Consider the following 22,061-nt stretch of genomic DNA (forward strand, 5'->3'; position numbering starts at 1 on the left):
TCCCTCTAATACAAGTTGCAAACTCGTGGCCTCAACACGGATAACTTGTTCCTCGGCAACAGGTGCTTGTGGCTGCTCAACCACTGTCAGCCCACCTCTCCCTACATCAGTGGGCCCAGGCGTTATGATGACCACCTGCGCCCCTCCCTCTGCCTTCTCCCTTTTCGGGCAAGCATGTCGCTTATGGCCAACATCCCCACACTCAAAACACCGTTGACTACCCGTACTAGCATAAGCCATATACAGTCTATTGTCATACTTGACTTTAAACGATATCTCTAAAGTCTGCTCCGGTGAGTCCAAAAACATAAACACCTGTCGCCGAAACGACATAACCTGTTTCAACGCCGGGTGTTTGCAACCCAACGGAACAACCTTAATTGAGCTTGCAAACTTCCCAAAGCGCAATAACTCGCGCTCCAATAGCTCATTTGGAATAAACGGTGGTACATTTGAAATCGTTACCATTGTTGACGGAGAAAAAAGCGGCGTAACTTGAATAAACATTCCTTTAAGAAGTACGCCCTGCTCAACCATACGATCAACAAGGCGCTCTTCTTTAAGAAATACCACCACCGCTTTGTTCATCCGTGACGCATAAGCAATATTCTCATATCCTACCTTCTCTCCTACGGCGACCAGAAACTCCTCCACCGTGACAGTAGCTTCAGTAACACACCTAAAGCCGTGCCGAAGTGACAGGGACGGCATTCCAAATCGGGAAGCCATCCCCGCCAAAATCAAGGTAATTTCGATACGAAAAAAACCTAAATACTTAATTCTACCACACAAAAAATATATATAATAATCTTAATCATGCACAGAAGAAAACAAAGAATGCCACCAAGAAAGAGAAAACCGAAAGAAAGTTCTGAATATCTAACTCTACACAACACACGCACTCCCTCGATCATACACTTCCCAGCATGCACCAAACACTACCAGCATGCAGAGAGAGAGAGAGAGAGAGAGAGAGAGAGAGAGAGAGAGAGAGAGAGAGAGAGAGAGAGAGAGAGAGAGAGAGAGAGAGAGAGAGAGAGAGAGAGAGAATTCTTCAACTCAGATCAGAGGCTAAGATCATTCATGGGGTAATACAGCTAGTCTACAAACCTAACCCTCTCCTGATGTTAAACCTCAAACAGGATCCTCAATGGAAGAGAACATGGTAGGTTGCTGAGCACCATCACATCCTGTTCTATGTCTGCTCTCTTACACCACACACTGATTAGCAGGCTGCTATAGCGACAGACCAGACCTCAGTCTCCCATCTCAGCCATGCTGTCAGATGAATGTATTCAATCTCTGGGCTGTTACCACTTAGCCCTGCTACTGATAAGACCGCAATACCACTGAGTGTACAAACTAACCAGCGGTGTGAGAGAATGGGGGAAATAACCACCAACTCAGGCTCTCCTGGGTATCTACATGTGTGCTTTTACTATGTGTGTGTGTGGTTATGTGTGTGTCTGATAAAAAGGGCCATCGCTACAACACATACTGCTTGTTTACGGTAGAAATGGCCTGTCATATCTCTCCGTGCACTCACCATTTGTTGCTGACAATGCATATTGATCTAATCTGGCTGTATAATTGGAGCAGGGGGTAAATATCAAAACTCATTAACACCATTTTGGAAATTACCCATTCCCCCCTTCATTCATCATGCAATGCCAGCTGGCACTATGAGCCTGTTGGAAGGCAGTGACCCTGGCTTTATTTCAGTGTTGAGATGTCCTCTCTATGTGCTGTCAATGAGTGGTGTCTACACTGCCTGTCTGTCAGTCCCTGGCCTTCCTCTCATTATGTGAATATGATAGGGTGATTGGCTGCTCAGCCTGCACTAATGTTAAGTGGAGTGGAGAGGAGAATGAACATCTCTCTATCTCACCCTCTCTCTTCGCACAGTGATAGAAACTGTACCATCACACATCCATCATACACATCTTTTTACACCTCAACCCATCCTTCTCGGCGGCAGCCCCCCTCTTCCTCTGACAGACCGCAGAGAAGAGAGATAAACGTGCAGAGATCCCCAACCGTCAGACATAATGGCTTATGAATATAAATGTGGTTTGATTTGGTTGGTCTGACAGAGATACAGCCATGCGGGGAGAGAACGCAGAATACAGCAGAGCAACTGTTCATCTTAATGGAAAGTGCTTTGTGCCACGTTTCTGTGGCCCCGTAGATTGAGCTGACAACAAACACACAGTGGCATGTCACTTTAGTCCCTGGGGAGACAACACTATTCCCTTAAGGAGCCTTGCCATCACAGCCAAGATTCTAACTCTCAAAGGTACAGTATGTCTTTCTACAGACAGTGGCGTTCTCTCTCCCATTCTGCCTGCTGGCATCATCTGACCTGACTTCACAAAAACAACTCAAAAGCCCCCAAAGAAAAATCCTATGCTGCAACTTTTCTCATTATTATTCCACTTAGGTTTGATACTTTTGAAAGGTTGATTTGTTTGAACTGTGCATGCTCTTATTCATATGTGGGTAATTAGCATGCTAGCAGTATTTAGAGAAAATATCCTCCTACATGCTTAAAAAGTGAGTGAAATACAGATCTTAAAAATCTTTCAGCGGTCGTCTCTTTTACCCCATCAGCTCACTTATAAGAGCTGCTTATCTTATCTGATTGATGTGCCTCCTTTAGATAGAATGAAGAAGAAAATTGCACACACACACACACACACACACACACACACACACACACACACACACACACACACACACACACACACACACACACACACACACACACACACACACACACACACACACACACACACTCTCGCTCTTTCCCTTCCTCCTACATCTTACATACATGGGCCAAGTGTAACGGATGTGAAATGGCTAGCTAGTTAGCGGGTACGCGCTACTAGCGTTTCAATCAGTTACGTCACTTGCTCTGAAACCTAGAAGTAATGTTGCACCTTGCTACTAGCGTTTCAATCAGTTACGTCACTTGCTCTGAAACCTAGAAGTAATGTTGCCCCTTGCTCTGCAAGGGCCGCGGCTTTTGTGGAGCGATGGGTAACGACGCTTCGTGGGTGACTGTTGTTGATGTGTGCAGAGGGTCCCTGGTTCGCGCCCGTGTCGGGGTGAGGGAACGGTTTAAAGTTATACTGTTACACAAGGAAGGTAATGAGCTTACCTGCACCATTATTACATTTGAAGAGATCCAGCTCAAGCTGTTCCCATAGATACACTTCAGCTGAACATGTGGCACAGAAAACCAGCTCTGCCTTTATAAGTTGATTTAACTATAACAGTAAAATGGACTCTAGTCATTGCATTAACCTAGACAGTGAAATAACAACCAATTAAGTCCTCTCGTGACAACAGCTTGTCGCCAACTACAGTTAGCCACCATGTATAGTAAAAGTGCTCAGTGGGTGCTTCACTTCAGAGTGATGTCATTATTGAATGGACAACAACCTTTTTTTGTATACAGTTTCAGTTAAAGATTCAGCCTTAACACCTTCTAGGCACACCGTATGTAAAGTAAGTTTGAAAAAAGTTCAAACGTTTTTTTTCTATTTCACTTTCAGAGAAACGGTTATATTTTGTATTTCAGATAGAAAGGATCAGCTAGGATTCAAGGCATGCAATAACAACCACTACTACATCAACTGAACACGAAGCTAACTGAGCTTGCACCACCTGACCCAATACTTGACATGACAAAAGGCTACAGTTGCGGTATAATATATATTTTAATATATTGGCACCCTTGCACTTTACATTGGAGTGCAATGGAGCAGAATGTTCTGTTTTCTCTTTTGAAACTGTTTAAATTATTATTTTTACCCAGTATGCACCTGCAACTTACCACATGTCAGGTGAGATAAATTACACTTAAATGAGAATTACTTGCCTTCAACCAAATTATTTTGAATTTTGAATAATTTCGTCCAAGCCATTTCTTTTCATTTCTTAGGGAAAATCTAAATTTCAGTTTAGATATTTTTTCCCCTTAGTCCTGTGCACACACATGTGAACAACAAAAGGTTTTTAAATTTCAACTTATTTTACAAGAAAAAGTGAATCATGCTAGGGTGCCGATATATTTGACCCCAACTGTGTAACACACAGAAATGTTACATGCTTTGTAACAAAGTGAAGAGGCCTAGGCTGACAGTATATGTATGTCATTAACTAGATAATGCAAGGTTATGGCAGCCGAACAATGCATCTGGCTGAGGATTGGGTTCTTGCAGATACACTATTCATTTTACCCCCCCGACTTTGCTGATAACTACTTTATTGAGGAAAAGCGGACTTACTATGCCTGCAATATCTTAAGATTAATGCACTAACTGTAAGTCACTCTGGATAAGAGAATCTGCTAAATGACTAAAATATAAATGTAAACAAATATCAAGTTGGTACTACAACCTATACATGGTGAAATTAATGCATTACCTTTCAAAGTACTTGATCACTTACATTAATTAACAGTCACTTGAAGCTTGTGAGGCAATGTGAGGAAGACAATGGACAGAAATGTCATACATTCAATGAAAAGTAGATACAATAACGTGTAACTTCATACAGCAAAGTATTGTTGGTGGTAGGATGGTATTTTAACAAGAAAGGCTATCAGCTATTTGAATGCTCCCTGAAGAGAAGAGTCTTGTGTTCTCCAGACCTGAAGGACGGCAATACTCTGAACAAACCACTCAAGTGTTCATACACTCTACACAGACCCTCTCAGGACCCCTGAGTGTCTGGCAAACATGAGAGGTTTCCTATTCATCTCAACATTTAAATGACATGAGGAAAGATATGGAATGCAATTGGCCCTCTTCAGACACTGTAGGTTTAAGATCATGTTTATACACAACATGGTCTCTCATACCAAATGGCTTCTTCTATTTGAATACGATAGAGAAAGGAAAGGCTAAGCTAAACTACTGCCACTTTGATATACAGTACCTTGATAGGTTACAAGGAAAACACACAAAATCTTATCTATTTGGATATATTTTGTCAGCACAAAGCATTCAAGCAGAAATAAAGATGGTCTGAACCCCAGGTTTCTTCCTGCCTCCTCCCCATCACTATCCTCCCACACGGACACAGCCCATTCCATCAAAGCAACAGACGGCACGCGTATGGCAGCCTTCACTGAGACAGCCAGCCCAGCCCTGACAGATAGCCAAGCCTAGCCCAGCCTGGCCCTGAGGACATACCTCAGTGTCTCAGTCATCACCGTTAAAGGGGCAGTGCAGTCAAAATCTCAATCTCCTGTTTAAAAAAACAACAATATTTCCACACTATGGTGTCGAAATAACACTATCAAATTGTAAACATGATGATAATGCCCGTTTAGTGTAAGATTTTTTTGCCTGGAATTTCAGTCTTTTCAGGTGGGATGGAGTTTTTGGCCCAGAGCATGAAATCAAATTCTGATCTGATTATTCTAACCAATGACTGGTCTTCCTTTTTTGCATATGTATCCTCCTACTTCAAATGGATAAGCGGGGTAGATCACAGATGACCACAGGTGTCAAACTCATTCCACAGAGTGCCAAGTGGCTGTTGTTTTTTTGCTCATCCCTCATGATGAATTAAGGTCACTAATTCGTTTTTTAACTAGGCAAGTCAGTTAAGAACAAATTCTTATTTACAATGACGGCCTACCCCAGCCAAACCTTGACGACACTGAGCCAATTATGCACCGCGCTATGGGACTCCCAATCACGGCCGGTTGTGATTCAGCCTGGAATCAAACCAGGGTCTGTAGTGAAGCCTCTAGCACTGAGGTGCAGTGCCTTGGACCGCTGCGCCACTCAGGAGTCCGAAGTAGTAAGGAACTCGCCACACATGGTTGTCTAAAACCTGCAGACACTAGGCCCTCCACGGAATGAGTTTGACGCTCCTGGTCTAGACGATCCTATCCACTAATCAGGGTTGTGTATACAAATATATTTAAATGTGTATCAACACGCCAACATGAGCAAACTGAGCATTTCAATGGCAAAATGAGGCTCAGGGAAATAAATTATTACAAATACATTTGGAGTTATTGTTATGAAAAAAAAAACACACACAGTGATTTATTAGACATACAGTGATGTTTAAAAAAAATAAACAATGTAAGACTGCATGGGGGCTTGAATATCATTATCATTTGGAGGCCATCATATTCTCCCATCACCACGGGGGAGCAAGGGCATGGATTGGCTGTCAGTCTCCCTGTGTGTCAGGAGTGATAAGCCAGATCAGTGGCTGCTAAGAAACTATGAAATGGGCTAGTCAGAAATGAGATGCCAGTTATCACCCAGGGCCAGATGGGGGTGGGGTTGCTGGTGAGGGGGTGACAGGGGTACACTGTTCACTTGAACCAGGAGGTAGTATCACCAGCCTATCCTCTCTGTGTCACCACAGGCTTTAATTAGGGAGACTTCAGGTCAAGCAGAAATTGTGTCATAGGGGCTGTTACTGTCCTCTGTCCTACTTTGAAATGTTTGCTAATGTGTGTCTTAGTGGTGTGGATCAATGGTCAGAGCTGTACTGGAGCAGCAGTTAGACTGCAGGTCAAACCGTGGTAAAGGCTGATATGTAGACTGACAGGAAGAGTCCGAGTCCATTAGTCAATTAACAGCAGTGGTCAATAAACACATTTCAAAGACAGACAATGCACAGTAACACATACTGTGGGGAGTAGTTAGTTGTCAATGCACGGAGTGGTATTGGTTAGTGCTATATCTTTATTTTGAACCCCAAATAGGAACAAGGTCCAAAAGAAGTATCTGTCAATCATAATGCCAAGATATTAGCATAGTATTGCATTGCAGAATAAATCAATAAAATAAGACAATATAAGCCAGTGGTTTATTGCTGTTGGTTTTTATCAGGAGTGACATTAATGTCCTACCTCAAGTTCTGTCTTTAAATTATTCTTATACCAGGGGATTCCCAATCATCTTTTGTTGTTTCCACTCTCATAAAAATGGGATTAGAACTTGTTCAAAAAAGTTAATCATTGTGGATCCCAATTCCCCAAAGAAGCTTCACAGAATGTAATACATTCGTAAGTATGAAAGAGCAATTTAGCCTTAGATTAAAAAAGTTGGGTGGATAGATTACACAGGGCCCTCAGAGAAACTTGCTAAGGAGAACAATAGTGCAGACTCATGAGTGTATATAATATCTGTAGGCCTATGCACCAACCAAGAAGACTATGATAGGTTTACTACTGACTCACTGTAATATACTATAGTCTGTCCATCTTTACCAGACATGAAACAAGTCCGTTCTATGATAAACCCACCCTGCTACACGGACTGCATGGTGACCTGTGTGAGTCCATTTCACTCAGAATCTTTGATGAGTTAAAGTCAACCTGAACTTGTTAAGTGCATTTCCAAGTAGTTTCACACTGTGTAAGAGAGAAGATATGGAATACAAATCCAACAGAATGTCCTCTTTGAGAGGTGTTTAGATAGCACTAGAGAATGTGTAATACCTTACAAACCATGTTTGTCTTTGTGGAGCTTTATTATATCTCACTACTCTGTATGGGAATCATAGGTTCTAAAGTCTATTTCAAGAGTGCGGTGGGTAGGCAGGGTACTTTGTGAATCCCCCACGGGTTGACTTAAGCACATCTTCAAGTAGACTAGTGTTATGTGGAGTCATGCCAACACTATCAGCACCTGTGTGTACTGCAGGGTAGGAAGCCTAGCTCTTCTCTGATTGATGAATGATGAAAGGTAAAGCAGAACATGTCTTTCTCTGCTTGAATGCAGCACATACACGATGCAAGAGATGCACATCTATGTTTGTAGACAGAGTTTTCAGTTGGAAAACTTTCAACATCCAGAAGGATATGTTATTTTAAAAGGTTTTTCAAGAGAGTGCAGAATATTTGCACTACAAGTGGAATTCAATATCTATGAATGTGCCTACATTCACATTAACATGTCCGCTCATGGACACCCACACCCACAATAGTTGGAAGTCATAAGAGATGATTCATGGCCAGGTTAGTGGCTGCTGAGCGGGTGGGGACTTATATGAGAAATTTAGCACCTAAAATGGCTGTGTTTTTAAAAGGAACATTTCTCCACACTGTTAAACGGATGCCCAGAAGAAAGATGGAGGCATTAAGTGAGGACATGGACAGAGTGCACTCAGCACGGCCCCAGCATGCCTACTCAGCCAGAATATTTCACTGTGAAGATCTCACAACGCTCTGACATGGCAATGCATTATGGGAGCCCGTCTGGTGGAGGTTGGGGTTGATGTGTCTCAAAGCCTGACAACAGCTCTGGGCATTTCCATTAAAAACCACACAACTCAACATTACGACCTCTCCTCCAGGGCCTGATGTGTTTTTCTTCACCTCAAGAAGAAAAAAAACAGCAACAGTTGCAGTTTTTGAAAGACTCATCATGAGTTCGCACAAACAGTCAAATAGGTTAAGTTTGTTAAGTGCATTTTTTCTGAATGACGGAGATAGTGTGGCTGGTGGATATTGGGTTACGTGTGCCATACAGGGTTTCTACTAGAGCCTTGAGGCTGTGCTGACAAAGGAAACCAACACCATGATCATAGCAGCACAACACGCAAACACACACACTCAAACATTCCCTTATCTCCCTTGTGAGCCCCTACCACCTGACTACTGTGATGCGTTGTTTATTACATGTGGTCACACACACACACACACACACACACACACACACACACACACACACACACACACACACACACACACACACACACACACACACACACACACACACACACACACACACACACACACACACACACACACACACACACACACACACACACACAGGACGACGACTGATGTGAGCTGAGCCTTTCCTCGGGTAGGCTCTGAGAATTATAACACTATCATTTTAAATTGGATAGCAGAGGACATGGTGGATAACTGGTGTGCGTGTGTGTGTGTGTGTGTGTGTGTGCGTGTGCGTGTGCGTGTGCGTGTGCGTGTGTGTGTGTGTGTGTGTGTGTAACCCACTCCATCACCTGGACGTGAATCAAGCCCGCCACCAGCTGTATCTGCGAACAGGGACAGATGACAGAGTACAGGGGACATAAAGTGATGACAAGGACAGAGGACAGGGGACAGAGAACAGGGAATATGGCAGAAAGGACAGACAGAGGACAGGGGACAGAGGACAGAGAGGACAGACAGATTTCAGGGGACAGAGAGAGAGAACAGGGGTCAGGGGACAAAGAGGACAGACAGGGAACATGGGTCAGGGGACAGAGAGGACAGACAGAGAAGAGGAGTCAGGGGAACAAGCAGGGGTGCAGGTACTTACCAGTGAGTGGGTGAACTCTGGGGCATGGTCGTTCTTGTCTGTGATGGTGATGGTTGCCGTGGATGTTCCTGTTAGTCCCACGTCTCTTCCCTTCATGTCCTGGGCTACGATCTCCAGCTCATACTGCGTAGTGGGGAGTGTCTGGAGGGACACACACACAGACACACACTGTGTCATAAAGTCTGTCGTTATCACACATCCATTTCAGGGGTTACACACAACACAATCATCATTAGACACAGGATTTGTTGAGGGAGATAAAATTATTCCACTTAATACAAATGATAACAAATTATTAACTGACTGACAAAAAGCAATTTAGACTGAATGATTGTTACGCCGGTGTGGATTCATTTCGGAGTAAACATATTCTAATAAAAACACACCCCCTTGGCGTCTTATTATGTTGACACTTTGTACATTTCTATCAAGCCTCTTAGAAAGCTCAGGAACAAAGCACCAGACTTTTGGAGGCATAGAGCCAGACAGGTACTGGAGTGTAATGATCACATAGTCACATAGCCCAAGTGACTCATACACACAAAACAAACAAAAGGGAGTTGCTACGGCATGGTCTCCTGTCTGGGGGTGGTAGTGCAGTACTCTGTAGTCTTCTAAATATGACAGCCATTTCCTGACATTTAAATAGAACTAAACAGATGTCAAGTGTCTGTTATAACCTAAGCTTATCACATTATAGAAACCAACAAACACCCACATCATCTACTGGCATCTATCAGGCATCCAAGTCTTGTGCAAACCAGATGAAAAAATCCCCAAGCAAATGTGTTTACAGCCTGTGTAGAACACCTCTCAGCACATATGATTATGAATAGACGTATGGCAGTACGACACACAGTATTTTACGTTCATCCATTTTTAAATACCTAGGGGGGTGAGTTGCTTCAATACTTCCCCTTCAATGGCTCAGAAGACATAAGATCAAGGTTTGTAGGCTTGGCAGACATGCAAGCGGCGTTATTAACGTTTTTCTCCCAGCTTTCATGATGTGCTACATTAAAAGAGAAAGGATCCTCTTTGGAGCTTGGCTCTCGCGGGTAATTCTAAGGCGAGGGAAGGCAGTGGGGAGGGACCCTGGAGGACAGAAGCTGGCCAGGCATTAGGGTAAGTTGGAGAAGTGGAGTGTGATTGCAGTGCAGGTTAAATGCCAAGCTCAATTTGGAATATGCAGCTCTGCATACAGCATAGATTATTTTGTTGCTTTTAAAGCCATGGTTAATATTCACCTGCAGGCTACAGAAAAAAAATTTTTCCAAAAGGAATCTTCAGCTGTCCCCATAAGATAACCCCTTTTGGTTGCAGGTATAATCCTTTTTGGTTCCAGGTAGAATCATTTTGGGTTCCCTGTAGAACCCTTTGTAGAAAGGGTTCAACATGGCCTATAAAACGGTCTACCTGGAATAAAGTTTGATTTGATTTAGTGCTGTTCTTTAACTTTGATTCTTGGTTGAGATGGAGATTTAAATCCAACGTATAACCAAAGCTTGAAACCCTAGGCCTATGCATTGTATATTTGAAAAAAAGCTTTTGATGAATTTGCAAATGCTATGTAGGCCTAAATATTATCATTGATGATATGACTTATAAAGTATGATGACATTTTATTTGCTCTGTTAAACCTACACTTTGGAATGACTTCAATAGCAATATATTCTCTCAATAATGATTCTCACAATAGCACATTGATAGTAGTAGTTTCTTTTGGCAGAAATGCATTCTGGAACATGTGAACTTTTATGTGCCTTAATAACAAACGTGTATGCCATCTGTAAATATGAATAAAATTGTTAAATTACGAGCCAAGTTAGCTTAGCCCCGTAAAAAGACAGGAACCTTCCCGCTAGCAATGATTGGCTGAGATAATGGGGTGGCAGGTAGCCTAGTGGTTAGAGTGTTAGACTAGTAACCGGAAGGTTGCAAGATTGAATCCCTGAGCTGACAAGGTAAAAATCTGTTGTTCTGCCCCTGAACAACGCAGTTAACACACTGCTCCTAGGCTGTCATAGTAAATAAGAATTTGTTCTTCACTGACTTGCCTAGTTAAATAAAGGTTACATTTATAAAAAACAATAGTAATAATGGATGGGCTGGACATGCCGAGAGAAGAGTTCAGATTGGTCTGCCTTGTAGCACGCCTCTGTCTATAACAAAGGGCTGCATAGTACATGTAAGTAATCCTTTCTAACATGGGTTTTCTGAAAGATATCACGAATAACTGCAAAAGTGTTGCTCTTTATTTTCTGGAGGACAGAGTTCTTAAATCAGTGGAATGCCCGGTGGAAGCAGAGTATGATAGCTAAGGAGATGGAGAAAATTCTGGCGTTTGATTGCAAAGATGCGGAGGGGGTCACAAAGAGAACACAGAGAGGGTTGTATAAAACACCTTCAAACTAAGGAAAACCATGGCATCCGTGATAGAGAGGGAGAAGCATTTATCCACGTATACGAGTATATGGGTAAGAGAGTCTAGCTAGCTACATTTTCAGATATTAAACGTTTCTAATTTTGTCAGGAAGTTGTTTTCATTGCAAGTTAAAGAGTACTGTTAGCTAGCTAACATTAGCCGGCTCGCTATTTAATGTTACATGTATGATCTGTGTAGTAATATTATTCATATCTCAGATCAATTTGCATTGCTAGTTATAGCCTAATGTTAGCTAGCTAGCTAACATCGCATATAGTTGGTTGGCTACCTGCAGATTCATGCAGGGTAGTAATGTTATGAGTTGGGATTATGGTTCATTGTTTAGCTAGCTAGCTACATGTCTAAACAAAAGACTCCGCTATGCAAGGTACCATGGGACAAATACACTTTGATTTTATTTGATATAGCTAGTGTGTGTTTACCAGAGATGTCATGCCCTGGCCATAGAGATGCTTTTATTCTCTATTTTGGTTAGGCCAGCGTGTGATTAGGGTGGGCATTCTAGTTTCTTTATTTCTATGTTTTCTGTTTCTATGTTTTGGCCGGGTATGGTTCTCAATCATGGACAGCTGTCTACCGTTGTCTCTGATTGGGAATCAAACTTAGGCAGCCTGTTTTTCCACCTTAGTTGTGGGTAGTTGTCTGTGTTAGTGGCCTGTATAGCCCTAGTCAGCTTCACGTTCGTTTTTGTTGTGTCTTGTTTTGTTGGCGACATTTATAACATTAAAAGAAAATGTACGCTCACCACACTGCACCTTGGTCCGGTCATTTCCCTGACGATGTTCGTGACAGATCTACCCACCACAAACGGACCAAGCAGCATGGTAAGGAGGACTGGACATGGGAGGACATCCTGAATGGGAAAGGATCCTGGACGTGGGAGGAGATCCTGGCGGGAAAGGATCGCCTGCCATGGGAGCAGGTGGAGGCAGCGAGGAAGGCGGAGGCAGCGAGTAAAAGGGCCCAGGATTACACAGGGTCACGGCTGGCACGAAAGACCGGGAGGCCACTCCCCCAAAAAAATTGGGTGGGGGCACACGAGGAGATTGGCTGAGTCAGGTTGGAGACCTGAGCCAACTCCTCATGCTTACCGTAGGAAGCGTGGTACTGGTCAGGCACCGTGTTATGCGGTGGAGTGCACAGTGTCTCCAGTGCGCGTTCACAGCCCGGTGCGCTACATTCCAGCTCCCCGCATCGGCCGGGCTAGAGTGGGCATCCAGCCAGGACGGATTGTGCCGGCTCAGCGCATCTGGCCGCCAGTGCGTCTCTACGGCCCAGGGTATCCTGCACCAGCTCTGCGCACTGTGTCTCCGGTGTGTCTGCACAGCCCAGTGCGTCCTGTGCCAGCGCCACGCCTCTGCTGGGCGAAGGTAACCATCCAGCCAGGACGGGTAGTGCGGGCTCTACGCTCAAGACCTCCAGTGCGCCTCCACGGCCCAGTGTATCCGGTGCCTGCTCCAAGAACCAGGCATCCAGTATGTCTCCCCAGCCTGGTGAGTCCTGTGCCTGCTCCCAGAACCAGGCCTCCTGTATGTCTCCCCAGCCTGGTGAGTCCTGTGCCTGCTCCCAGAACCAGGCCTCCTGTATATCTCCCCAGCCTGGTAAGCCCTGTGGCAGCTCCACACACCAGGCTGTCCATAGGTCTCCTCACTCCAGTGATGATCAATGGCACGAAGCCTCCAGTGATGATCCATGGCCCGGAGCCTGCAGTGAGGATCCATGGCACGAAGCCTCCAGCATTGATCCGCGGATCGGAGTCTCCAGTGACGGTCCCCAGTCCGGAGCCTCCAGCGACGGTCCCCAGTCCGGAGCCTCCAGCGACGGTCTCCAGTCCGGAGCCTCCAGCGACGGTCTCCAGTCCGGCGCCTCCAATGACGGTCTCCTGTGCGGGGCCTGCAACGAGGGTCCCCAGTCCAGGGCCTGCAACGAGGGTCCCCAGTCCGGGGCCTGCAACGAGGATCCTCGGTCCGGGGCCTGCAACGAGGGTCCCCAGTCCCGGGCCTGCAACGAGGATCCCCAGTCCGGGGCCAGCAGCTAGGGTCCCCAGTCCGGGGCCTGCAGCGAGGGTCCCCAGTCCGGGGCCTGCAGCGAGGGTCCCCAGTCCGGGGCCTGCAGCGAGGGTCCCTAGTCCAGAGGCGCCACCAAAGTGGGGGGAGCCAGAGGTGGAGCGGGGTCTGCGTTCCACACCAGAGCCGCCACCGAAGTAGATGCCCACTCGGACCCTCCCCTATAGAGTCAGGTTTTGCGGCCGGAGTCCGCACCTTTGGGGGGGGTACTGTCACGCCCTGGCCATAGAGAGCCTTTTATTCTCTATTTTGGTTAGGCCAGGGTGTGACTAGGGTGGGCATTCTAGTTTCTTTATTTCTATGTTTTCTGTTTCTATGTTTTGGCCGGGTATGGTTCTCAATCAGGGACAGCTGTCTATCGTTGTCTCTGATTGGGAATCATACTTAGGCAGCCTGTTTTTCCACCTTAGTTGTAGGTAGTTGTCTGTGTTAGTGGCCTGTATAGCCCTAGTCAGCTTCACGTTAATTTTTGTTGTGTCTTGTTTTGTTGGCGACATTTATAACATTAATCGAAAATGTACGCTCACCACGCTGCACCTTGGTCCGGTCATTTCCCTGACGATGTTCGTGACAAGAGATGGTAATGTGAAGCAATATGACCTGCACCAAAGTCAAATTAGGATATAATGTTAGGCCAACGAGACAGTGTCAAAGTAAAAAAAAAATCTGGAAGAATGCCCTGCTTTTATTTAGTCTGTTATTTTCTGTAATTAGCTTGCCATTAATTGATAAATAATTATCTTGTAGTGAGTTTATTTTCCTGTAATAAAGGAATACAAATTAGCTCAAGTCAAGACGATGTCAGCTATATGATGTGGTCATTATTTGAACTTGCTAGCTACCTAACTTAATGTTAGCTAGCTAGCTAACAAGCTAGAAACAATGTTTAGAACATTGCTTTTAGTAGCCTGGTTTGCTAGATTGACATATACTAAATAAATGTTGAACCAGATGGGTTTATTGCTGTTAAAATACACAAGTTATGCTATTTTGGACCACCAGGCTGCTGATGCCATGCATGTGAATCCTTAATGAGATGGGTAGGGCCAAGGCTTAAGAGCAGTGGTGTAAAGTACTTAAGTAGTTTTTTGGAGTATCAGTACATGACTTTATTTTTGACAACTTTTACTCCATTCCTAAAGAAAACATTGTACTTTTTACTCCATACATTTTCCCTGACAACCAAAAGTACTCGTTACATTTTGAATGATTAGGAGGCCAGGACAATTCACACACTTATCAAGAGAAGAACACGTGGTCATCCTTACTGCTCTGGCCTTGCGGACTCACTAAACACAAATGCATCTTTTCTAAATGATGTCTGAGTGTTGGAGTGTGCCCCTGGCTATCCATACATTTTAAAAACAAGAAAATGGTGTTGTCTGCTATGCTTAATAGGGGGGCGCCATTTCGACTTTGTAAAAATTCGTTCCCAAATTAAACGGCCTCTTACTAAATTCTTGCTCGTACAATATGCATATTATTATTACTATTGGATAGAAAACACTCTCTAGTTTCTAAAACCGTTTGAATTATTTCTCTGAGTGAAACAGAACTCATTCTGCAGCACATTTCCTGTCAGGAAGTGAGATTTCTGAAATCGAGGTCCCTGTTCTAGGGTCAGTTTATAAGTCCCCATGTAAGCTATGGGGCTACATGCACTGCATACGCCTTCCTCTAGATGTCAGTAAGCGGTGAGAATTTGAATGGAGTGGATTGCACCATCTGGGGCACTATAAAAGCTCATGGAACAGAAGTACCGTTCTTTGGCGTCCTGAAAACCTTTCGTTTTAGCAGTTCTATATCTCCGGTCATGTTTTTATTCGTTATAGGTGTTAAAGACATCATAAGGTAGTTAATTTAAACCGACTTATAGCAGTTTATATCAGTTTATTGCGATTTTCTGGGATTTCTTTGTGACGCGCTATCACGAGTTGGACACCTCTCCAGTGGATGGCTAGCGTTAGCTGCTATTTCTACAGGAGAAGAGGACATCTTTCAACCAAAAGACGATTGTTCTGGAGAAAGGACACCTTGCCCAAGATTCTGATGGAAGCTCAGCAAATAGTAAGCAGTCTTTATGCTGTTAACCTGATGAGGACAGAGGGCGCTGTTGTCACTTTGGGGGAAAAACGTGCCCAATTTAAACGGCCTCGTACTCAATTCTTGCTCGTACAATATGCATATTATTATTACTATTGGATAGAAAACACTCTCTAGTTTCTAAAACCGTTTGAATTATATCTGTGAGTGAAACAGAACTCATTTGGCACAAACTTCCTGACCAGGAAGTGGAAAATCTGAAATCGATGCTCTCTTCTGGGTCCTGCCTATAAATGGGCATGATACATATTAGTATACATGCACGTCATACACCTTCCCCTGGATGTCAAGATGCAGTGAGAGAAGAAATGGAGTGATTATCTTGGTCTGAGATGGAATACGTCCTCTTGGAATGACGCGTCACCGATTTCCTGTTTTCAGGAAGGCGCGAGGAGGACAGTGGGATTGCCTTTTGAAAAGCTGTCGTTATAGGCGACTACTATCTCCGGCTTTGATTTTATTTGATACATGTGACCATATCATCGTAAAGTATGTTTTTTCAATATAGTTTTATTAGATTTTTGAAATTTATTCGGGACGTTAGGCGTGTTGCGTTGTGTGCCTTTGTTTAGAAAGGAGAGCTTCGCGCCACTTGGCCAGTGTGCTTGCTAATTCAAGAGGGAAAAACGATGTTCTAAATCCAAACAACGACTGTTCTGGACAAAGGACCCCTTGTCCAACATTCTGATGGAAGATCACCAAAAGTAGGACCCATTTTGTGATGCTATTTCATATATCTGTCGAACTGTGTACTAGTAGTTTTGCGCCCAGGTTTTGGCCACTCTCTCGCTATAACATAAGCCTTATGTCGTAATGAAGATATTTTTAGAATTCTAACACTGCGATTGCATTAACCTGTTTGGGGTGCAGCCCGACACCGGTACACTTATGACAACATCCAGCTCAAGTGCAGGGCGCGAAATTCAAAAGAAATTCTTTTTAAATATTTAACTTTCACACATTAACAAGTCCAAGACACCAGATGAAAGGTACACATCTTGTGAATCAAGCCAACATGTCCGATTTTTAAAATGTTTTACAGGGAAGACACAATATGTAAATCTATTAGCTAACCACGTTAGCAAAAGACACCACTATTCTTACTCCATCAGTTTTTTACTCCATCAGTAGCTATCACAAATTCGACCAAATAAAGATATAAATAGCCACTAACCAAGAAACAACTTCATCAGATGACAGTCTGATAACATATTTATTGTATAGCATATGTTTTGTTCGAAAAATTTGCATATTTCAGGTATAAATCATAGTTTACATTTCAGCTACAATCAGAAATTGCACCGAAAGCAGCCATACTATTTACAGACACCAACGTCAAATACCTAATTACTCATCATAAAACATTTCTGAAAAATACATAGTGTACAGCAATTGAAAGACAGGCATCTTGTGATTCCAGACAATATTTCCGATTTATTAAATGTTTTACAGCGAAAACAAAATGTAGCGTTATATTAGCGTAGCCACAATAGCCAGAAACACTTGGGCGCCCACGACCAGTTCACATGCACGACAGATATTAGAAATAGCATCATAAAATGTTTCTTACTTTTGGTGATCTTCCGTCAGAATGTTGGACAAGGTGTCCTTTGTCCAGAACAGTCGTTGTTTTGATCTGGAACGGCAAATATCCCTCTTCATTTAGCATGGGCACTTGCCAAGTGGCACGGATCACTCCAACGTCAACAAAGTCAGAGAACGGAACACGGCAAAACTCCCGAAAAAATTTCAATAATCTGATTAAACTATATTGAAAAAACATACGTTACGATGATATGGTCACATGTATCAAATAAAATCTAAGACGGAGATGTTAGTCGTCCATAACGACAGCTAAACAGAAGGCAAATTCATGTCCTCTTTCGCGCGCTCCAGAAACAGGAAATGGACGGTCACGTCAAACAAAGAGCTTTAATTCCACCTCAGACCAAGATAAACACAAAAAAATTTCTCTCACCGCCTCTTGACAACCAGGGGAAGGTGTATGAAGTGTATGTAGACTCTTACGTATCACGCCCATGTATAGGCATGAAGTTGAACAGAGCATCGATTTCTGACATTCCACTTCCTGGTCAGGAAGTGTGCTGCAGAATGACTTCTGTTTCACTCAGAGAAATAATTCAAATGGTTTTAGAAACTAGAGAGTGTTTTCTATCCAATAGTAATAATAATATGCATATTGTACGAGCAAGAATTGAGTATGAGGCCGTTTGAAATGGGCACGATTTAACTGGCTACTCAATACTGCCCCTTGCAGCCATAACAGGTTGTTAAGAACTAGTGTATCTATCATTTCCTATACAACATGTATTTTTTTGTAATGTTTATGAATAGCTATTTGGTCAGAATAGGTGAGAGTCTAATAGAAATATCCGCACATTCTGGGAAAAAGAAGCTACGTTAGCATAATGGATAACCACTGATTTCAGCTCTAAATATGCACATTTTCGAACAAAACATAAGTGTATGTATAACCTGATGTTATAGGACTGTCATCTGAGGAAGGTTTATGAAGGTTAGTGAAAATTAATATCTTTTGCTGGTTTATTCGCTAACGCTAACGTGCCTATTGCTATCGCTAACGTGCCTTGATGAATGAATGCGGTAGTGTGGTAGGCTATTGTAGTAAGCTAATATAATGCTATATTGTGTTTTCGCTTTAAAACATTTAAAAAATCGGACATGTTGACTGGATTCACAAGATGTGTATCTTTCATTTGCTGTATTGGACTTGTTAATGTGTGAAAGTTAAATATTTCTAAAAAATATTTTTTGAATTTCGCGCTCTGCCTTTTCAGTGGAATGTGGGAGGAGTTCCGCTAGCGGAACGCCGGGGCCAGACAGGTTAATTCGTATTTATGTTGACAAATGTCAAATAATAATTCCGCCATGAATTTCGGTGCGGTCTCGCTTTAGCGCACGCTGTATTGCGCAGTAACGTTAATTTTAAAAATCTAACACAGCGGTTGCATTAAGAACTAATGTATCTTTCATTTGCTGTCCAACCTGTATTTTTTTAGTCAAGTTTATGATTACTTATCGATTAGAATAGGTGCCTCTCCAAGATGGCGCCGGACAGATTGCTTGAAGTTTTGGCCACTAATCACATTGTATAACCACGATTTGTGCCGCTAAATATGCACATTTTCGAACAAACCCTATATGCATTGTGTAATATGATGTTACAGGACTGTCATCTGATGAAGAATATCAAGGTTAGTCAAAAATTATATATCTTTTGCCTGTTTGTTACGATCGCTAACCTTTGCTGCTGGTAAATGGTGTTGTGTTTCTGGCTATTGTGTTAAGCTAATATAATGCTATATTGTGTTTTCGCTGTAAAACACTTAGAAAATCTGAAATATTGGCTGGATTCACAAGATCTGTGTCTTTCATTTGCTGTACGCTGTGTATTTTTAAGAAATGTTTTATGATGAGTAATTAGGTAATACACGATGGTCTCTGTAGTTATTCTAGTTGCTTTGGTGAGAGTTGTGATGGTGGCTGCAATGGTAAACTATGATTTATACCTGAAATATGCACATTTTTCTAACAAAACATATGCTATACAATAAATATGTTATCAGACTGTCATCTGATGAAGTTGTTTCTTGGTTAGTGGCTATTTATATCTTTATTTGGTCGAATTTGTGATAGCTACTGATGCAGTAAAAAAATGGTGGAGTAAAAAAAGTGGTGTCTTTTGCTAACGTGGTTAGCTAATAGATTTACATATTGTGTCTTCCCTGTAAAACATTTTAAAAATCAGAAATGATGGCTGGATTCACAAGATGTGTATCTTTCATCTGGTGTCTTGGACTTGTGATTTAATGATATTTAGATGCTAGTATTTACTTGTGACGCTATGCTAGGCTATGCTAGTCAGCTTATTTACTGATGGGGGTGCTCCCGGATCCGGGTTTGGGAGGAACTAGAAGTTAATATAAGGAATTTTAAATGATTTATACTTTTGATATATATATTTTAGAAATTACATTTTCTTTTGATACTGAAGTATATTTAGAACCAAATACTTTTAGACTTTTACTCAAGTAGTATTTTACTGGCTGACTTTTACTTGAGTAACTTTCTATTAAGGTATCTCTACTTTCACTCAAGTATGACAATTGGGTACTTTTCCCGCCACTGCTTAAGAGGGTGTGAACAATGCTGAATGGGTGTAGATAAAGAATAGCTATCCAGTACGTGTAGCAAAATATTCAAGGGCCATTTTCTCAAAAGTGGGGTTACATTTTCTCAAAGCAGAATTAGTTTCTCATTGCTCCTCAACTGTAGTTTATGATATAGAGTACCTCTCTACTTTTATCCAATGTAAAAAAGCACAATTTCAAATTTTGCTACATAACACCGAATCGAGCCGGTCGGTCACAAATGAATTGTTGTAGATCAGGGTGTGCTGCCCAGCCTAATGTTTTTATAGCGTATACAACGTTGAAGAGCTGATGTTGTTTCAATGGTACAAATTCAACATATTTTATGAATGGTTTGTCAATGTTGAAAATTGGTTACAATTATGACATAATCACGTGGTTGAAATTTCACCCTCAAAACAACAGTTGATATCTTTAAAAAAATTGAATGTATTTTCCACCTAGATTCAACATCACAATACATTGACAAATTACGTTGAAACATCGTTGATTCAACCAGCTGTGCCTAGTGGGTAGGCACTGAGATGAATCTATACAATTTATTCTGTGCAAGTGAAATAATCTATACTGAAAGATACTTAATTTTTACCCACAATCACGGAAATGTTTCAAAGCAAAGACATCATCACAATATTGTTCTATTAGAGTCAATTCTGTAATGGAATATAGATTCATGAGATGAGGAAATGAAACTACTAATACTTCTTCTAATTGGCCATTTGTGTAATGACCCTGCCCACATCACCAACCTTGTCCAACCCTCTACTGTCTCTCCTGTTCTACTGGTCTCATTAGAGAGATGCTCTTTGTAAACCACACACAGTCACAGACACAGTTACAGTCTTACACACACATGTGCAAACGCACACGCACACAAACACACCAGCCCCACACCAGCCCCCATAGACAGGAGTGTGACATCACCTGTGTCCTCCACACTCTCTGCCTCCATTCTATTTCTCCTTTAAAACTCTCTATTTTCACATCTCAAATCTCTCCCACATAGCCTCTCTATTGTGGGAGTAACAGCCTAAAACAGGGCCTGTCAACAAGGGGGCCAGGCTGGATCTTTGAGATTAAGAGAGGAGAGGAGGCAGTAGGCAGTGGGGACGGCCCGCTCCGTTTCTCTCCTCTCTGCTGCTCCTATCACTGATAACACTGGGATCGATTGGACCCCAGATAGGAGGAGACCAGACGATCAATGCCTGAAGCCCCTCAGGCATATTTTAATTATCATGTCAACACAGTGATAGTGTAACATAGACACTGGAAACAGTAGTCTACATTACATAAAGTCTGTGTGGAAGTTCACTGCTGGGTATGTATATTTATACAGTATATGGACTTAAGAATTACGTTCCCGAAACACATGTTTCTCGATTATGCTGAAGCATAAGCTGCTTTACTATTACATTATACAATCAGCCAAAGTACTTCACTGTGGCATTCATACAGCACTGTAACATTAGAGAAAGCAGTACAGTGCAATACATTAATATCTTGGAGTCCAGTCCTCTAGCCGTGATATGCATACATAGTACAAACACTGAGCTCTCCCATGAATACAGTATTATGCAACAGGAGTGTTCTTATCATTGTATCTCATTACATCTCCCTGTGTTTTCTCTCCTGGGCCTCGCCACACCGCGCCACGGAGACATCCTCAGCACAGCGGGAGACTCTTTACATCAATGTGAAGTAAATCTAGGCTCCTTTGACCCCCACGCCCCACCTCTCCACTCTTCTCCTCCACTCCCTTCTACTCCCACGCCCAATGTTCTACCCTACGCCAGACACAAATCTTAATTTCTCACTCATGAACTGAGCTGTTTACTGGTGTCCCTGTCAAAAGTATACCACTATATAGAGAATAGGGTGCCATTTCAGATACACAGTATGTATACAGGAGCAGCAGCACAGTAGGTGTTTACGCCACAGATAC

General features: G+C 42.7%; 1 protein-coding gene across 1 annotated transcript in view; it reads right to left on the minus strand.

Moving 5' to 3' along the window:
- The window catches only part of LOC120053208 (cadherin-13-like), a 497,821-nt gene that overhangs the window by 154,706 nt on the left and 321,054 nt on the right, over positions 1-22,061 (minus strand). The window contains 1 exon segment of the mRNA XM_039000365.1: positions 9,312-9,452. Within this exon segment, the coding sequence (XP_038856293.1) occupies positions 9,312-9,452 (141 nt within the window).

Source organism: Salvelinus namaycush, chromosome 9 (genome assembly GCF_016432855.1).
Source record: "Salvelinus namaycush isolate Seneca chromosome 9, SaNama_1.0, whole genome shotgun sequence".
Taxonomy (NCBI): domain Eukaryota; kingdom Metazoa; phylum Chordata; class Actinopteri; order Salmoniformes; family Salmonidae; genus Salvelinus; species Salvelinus namaycush.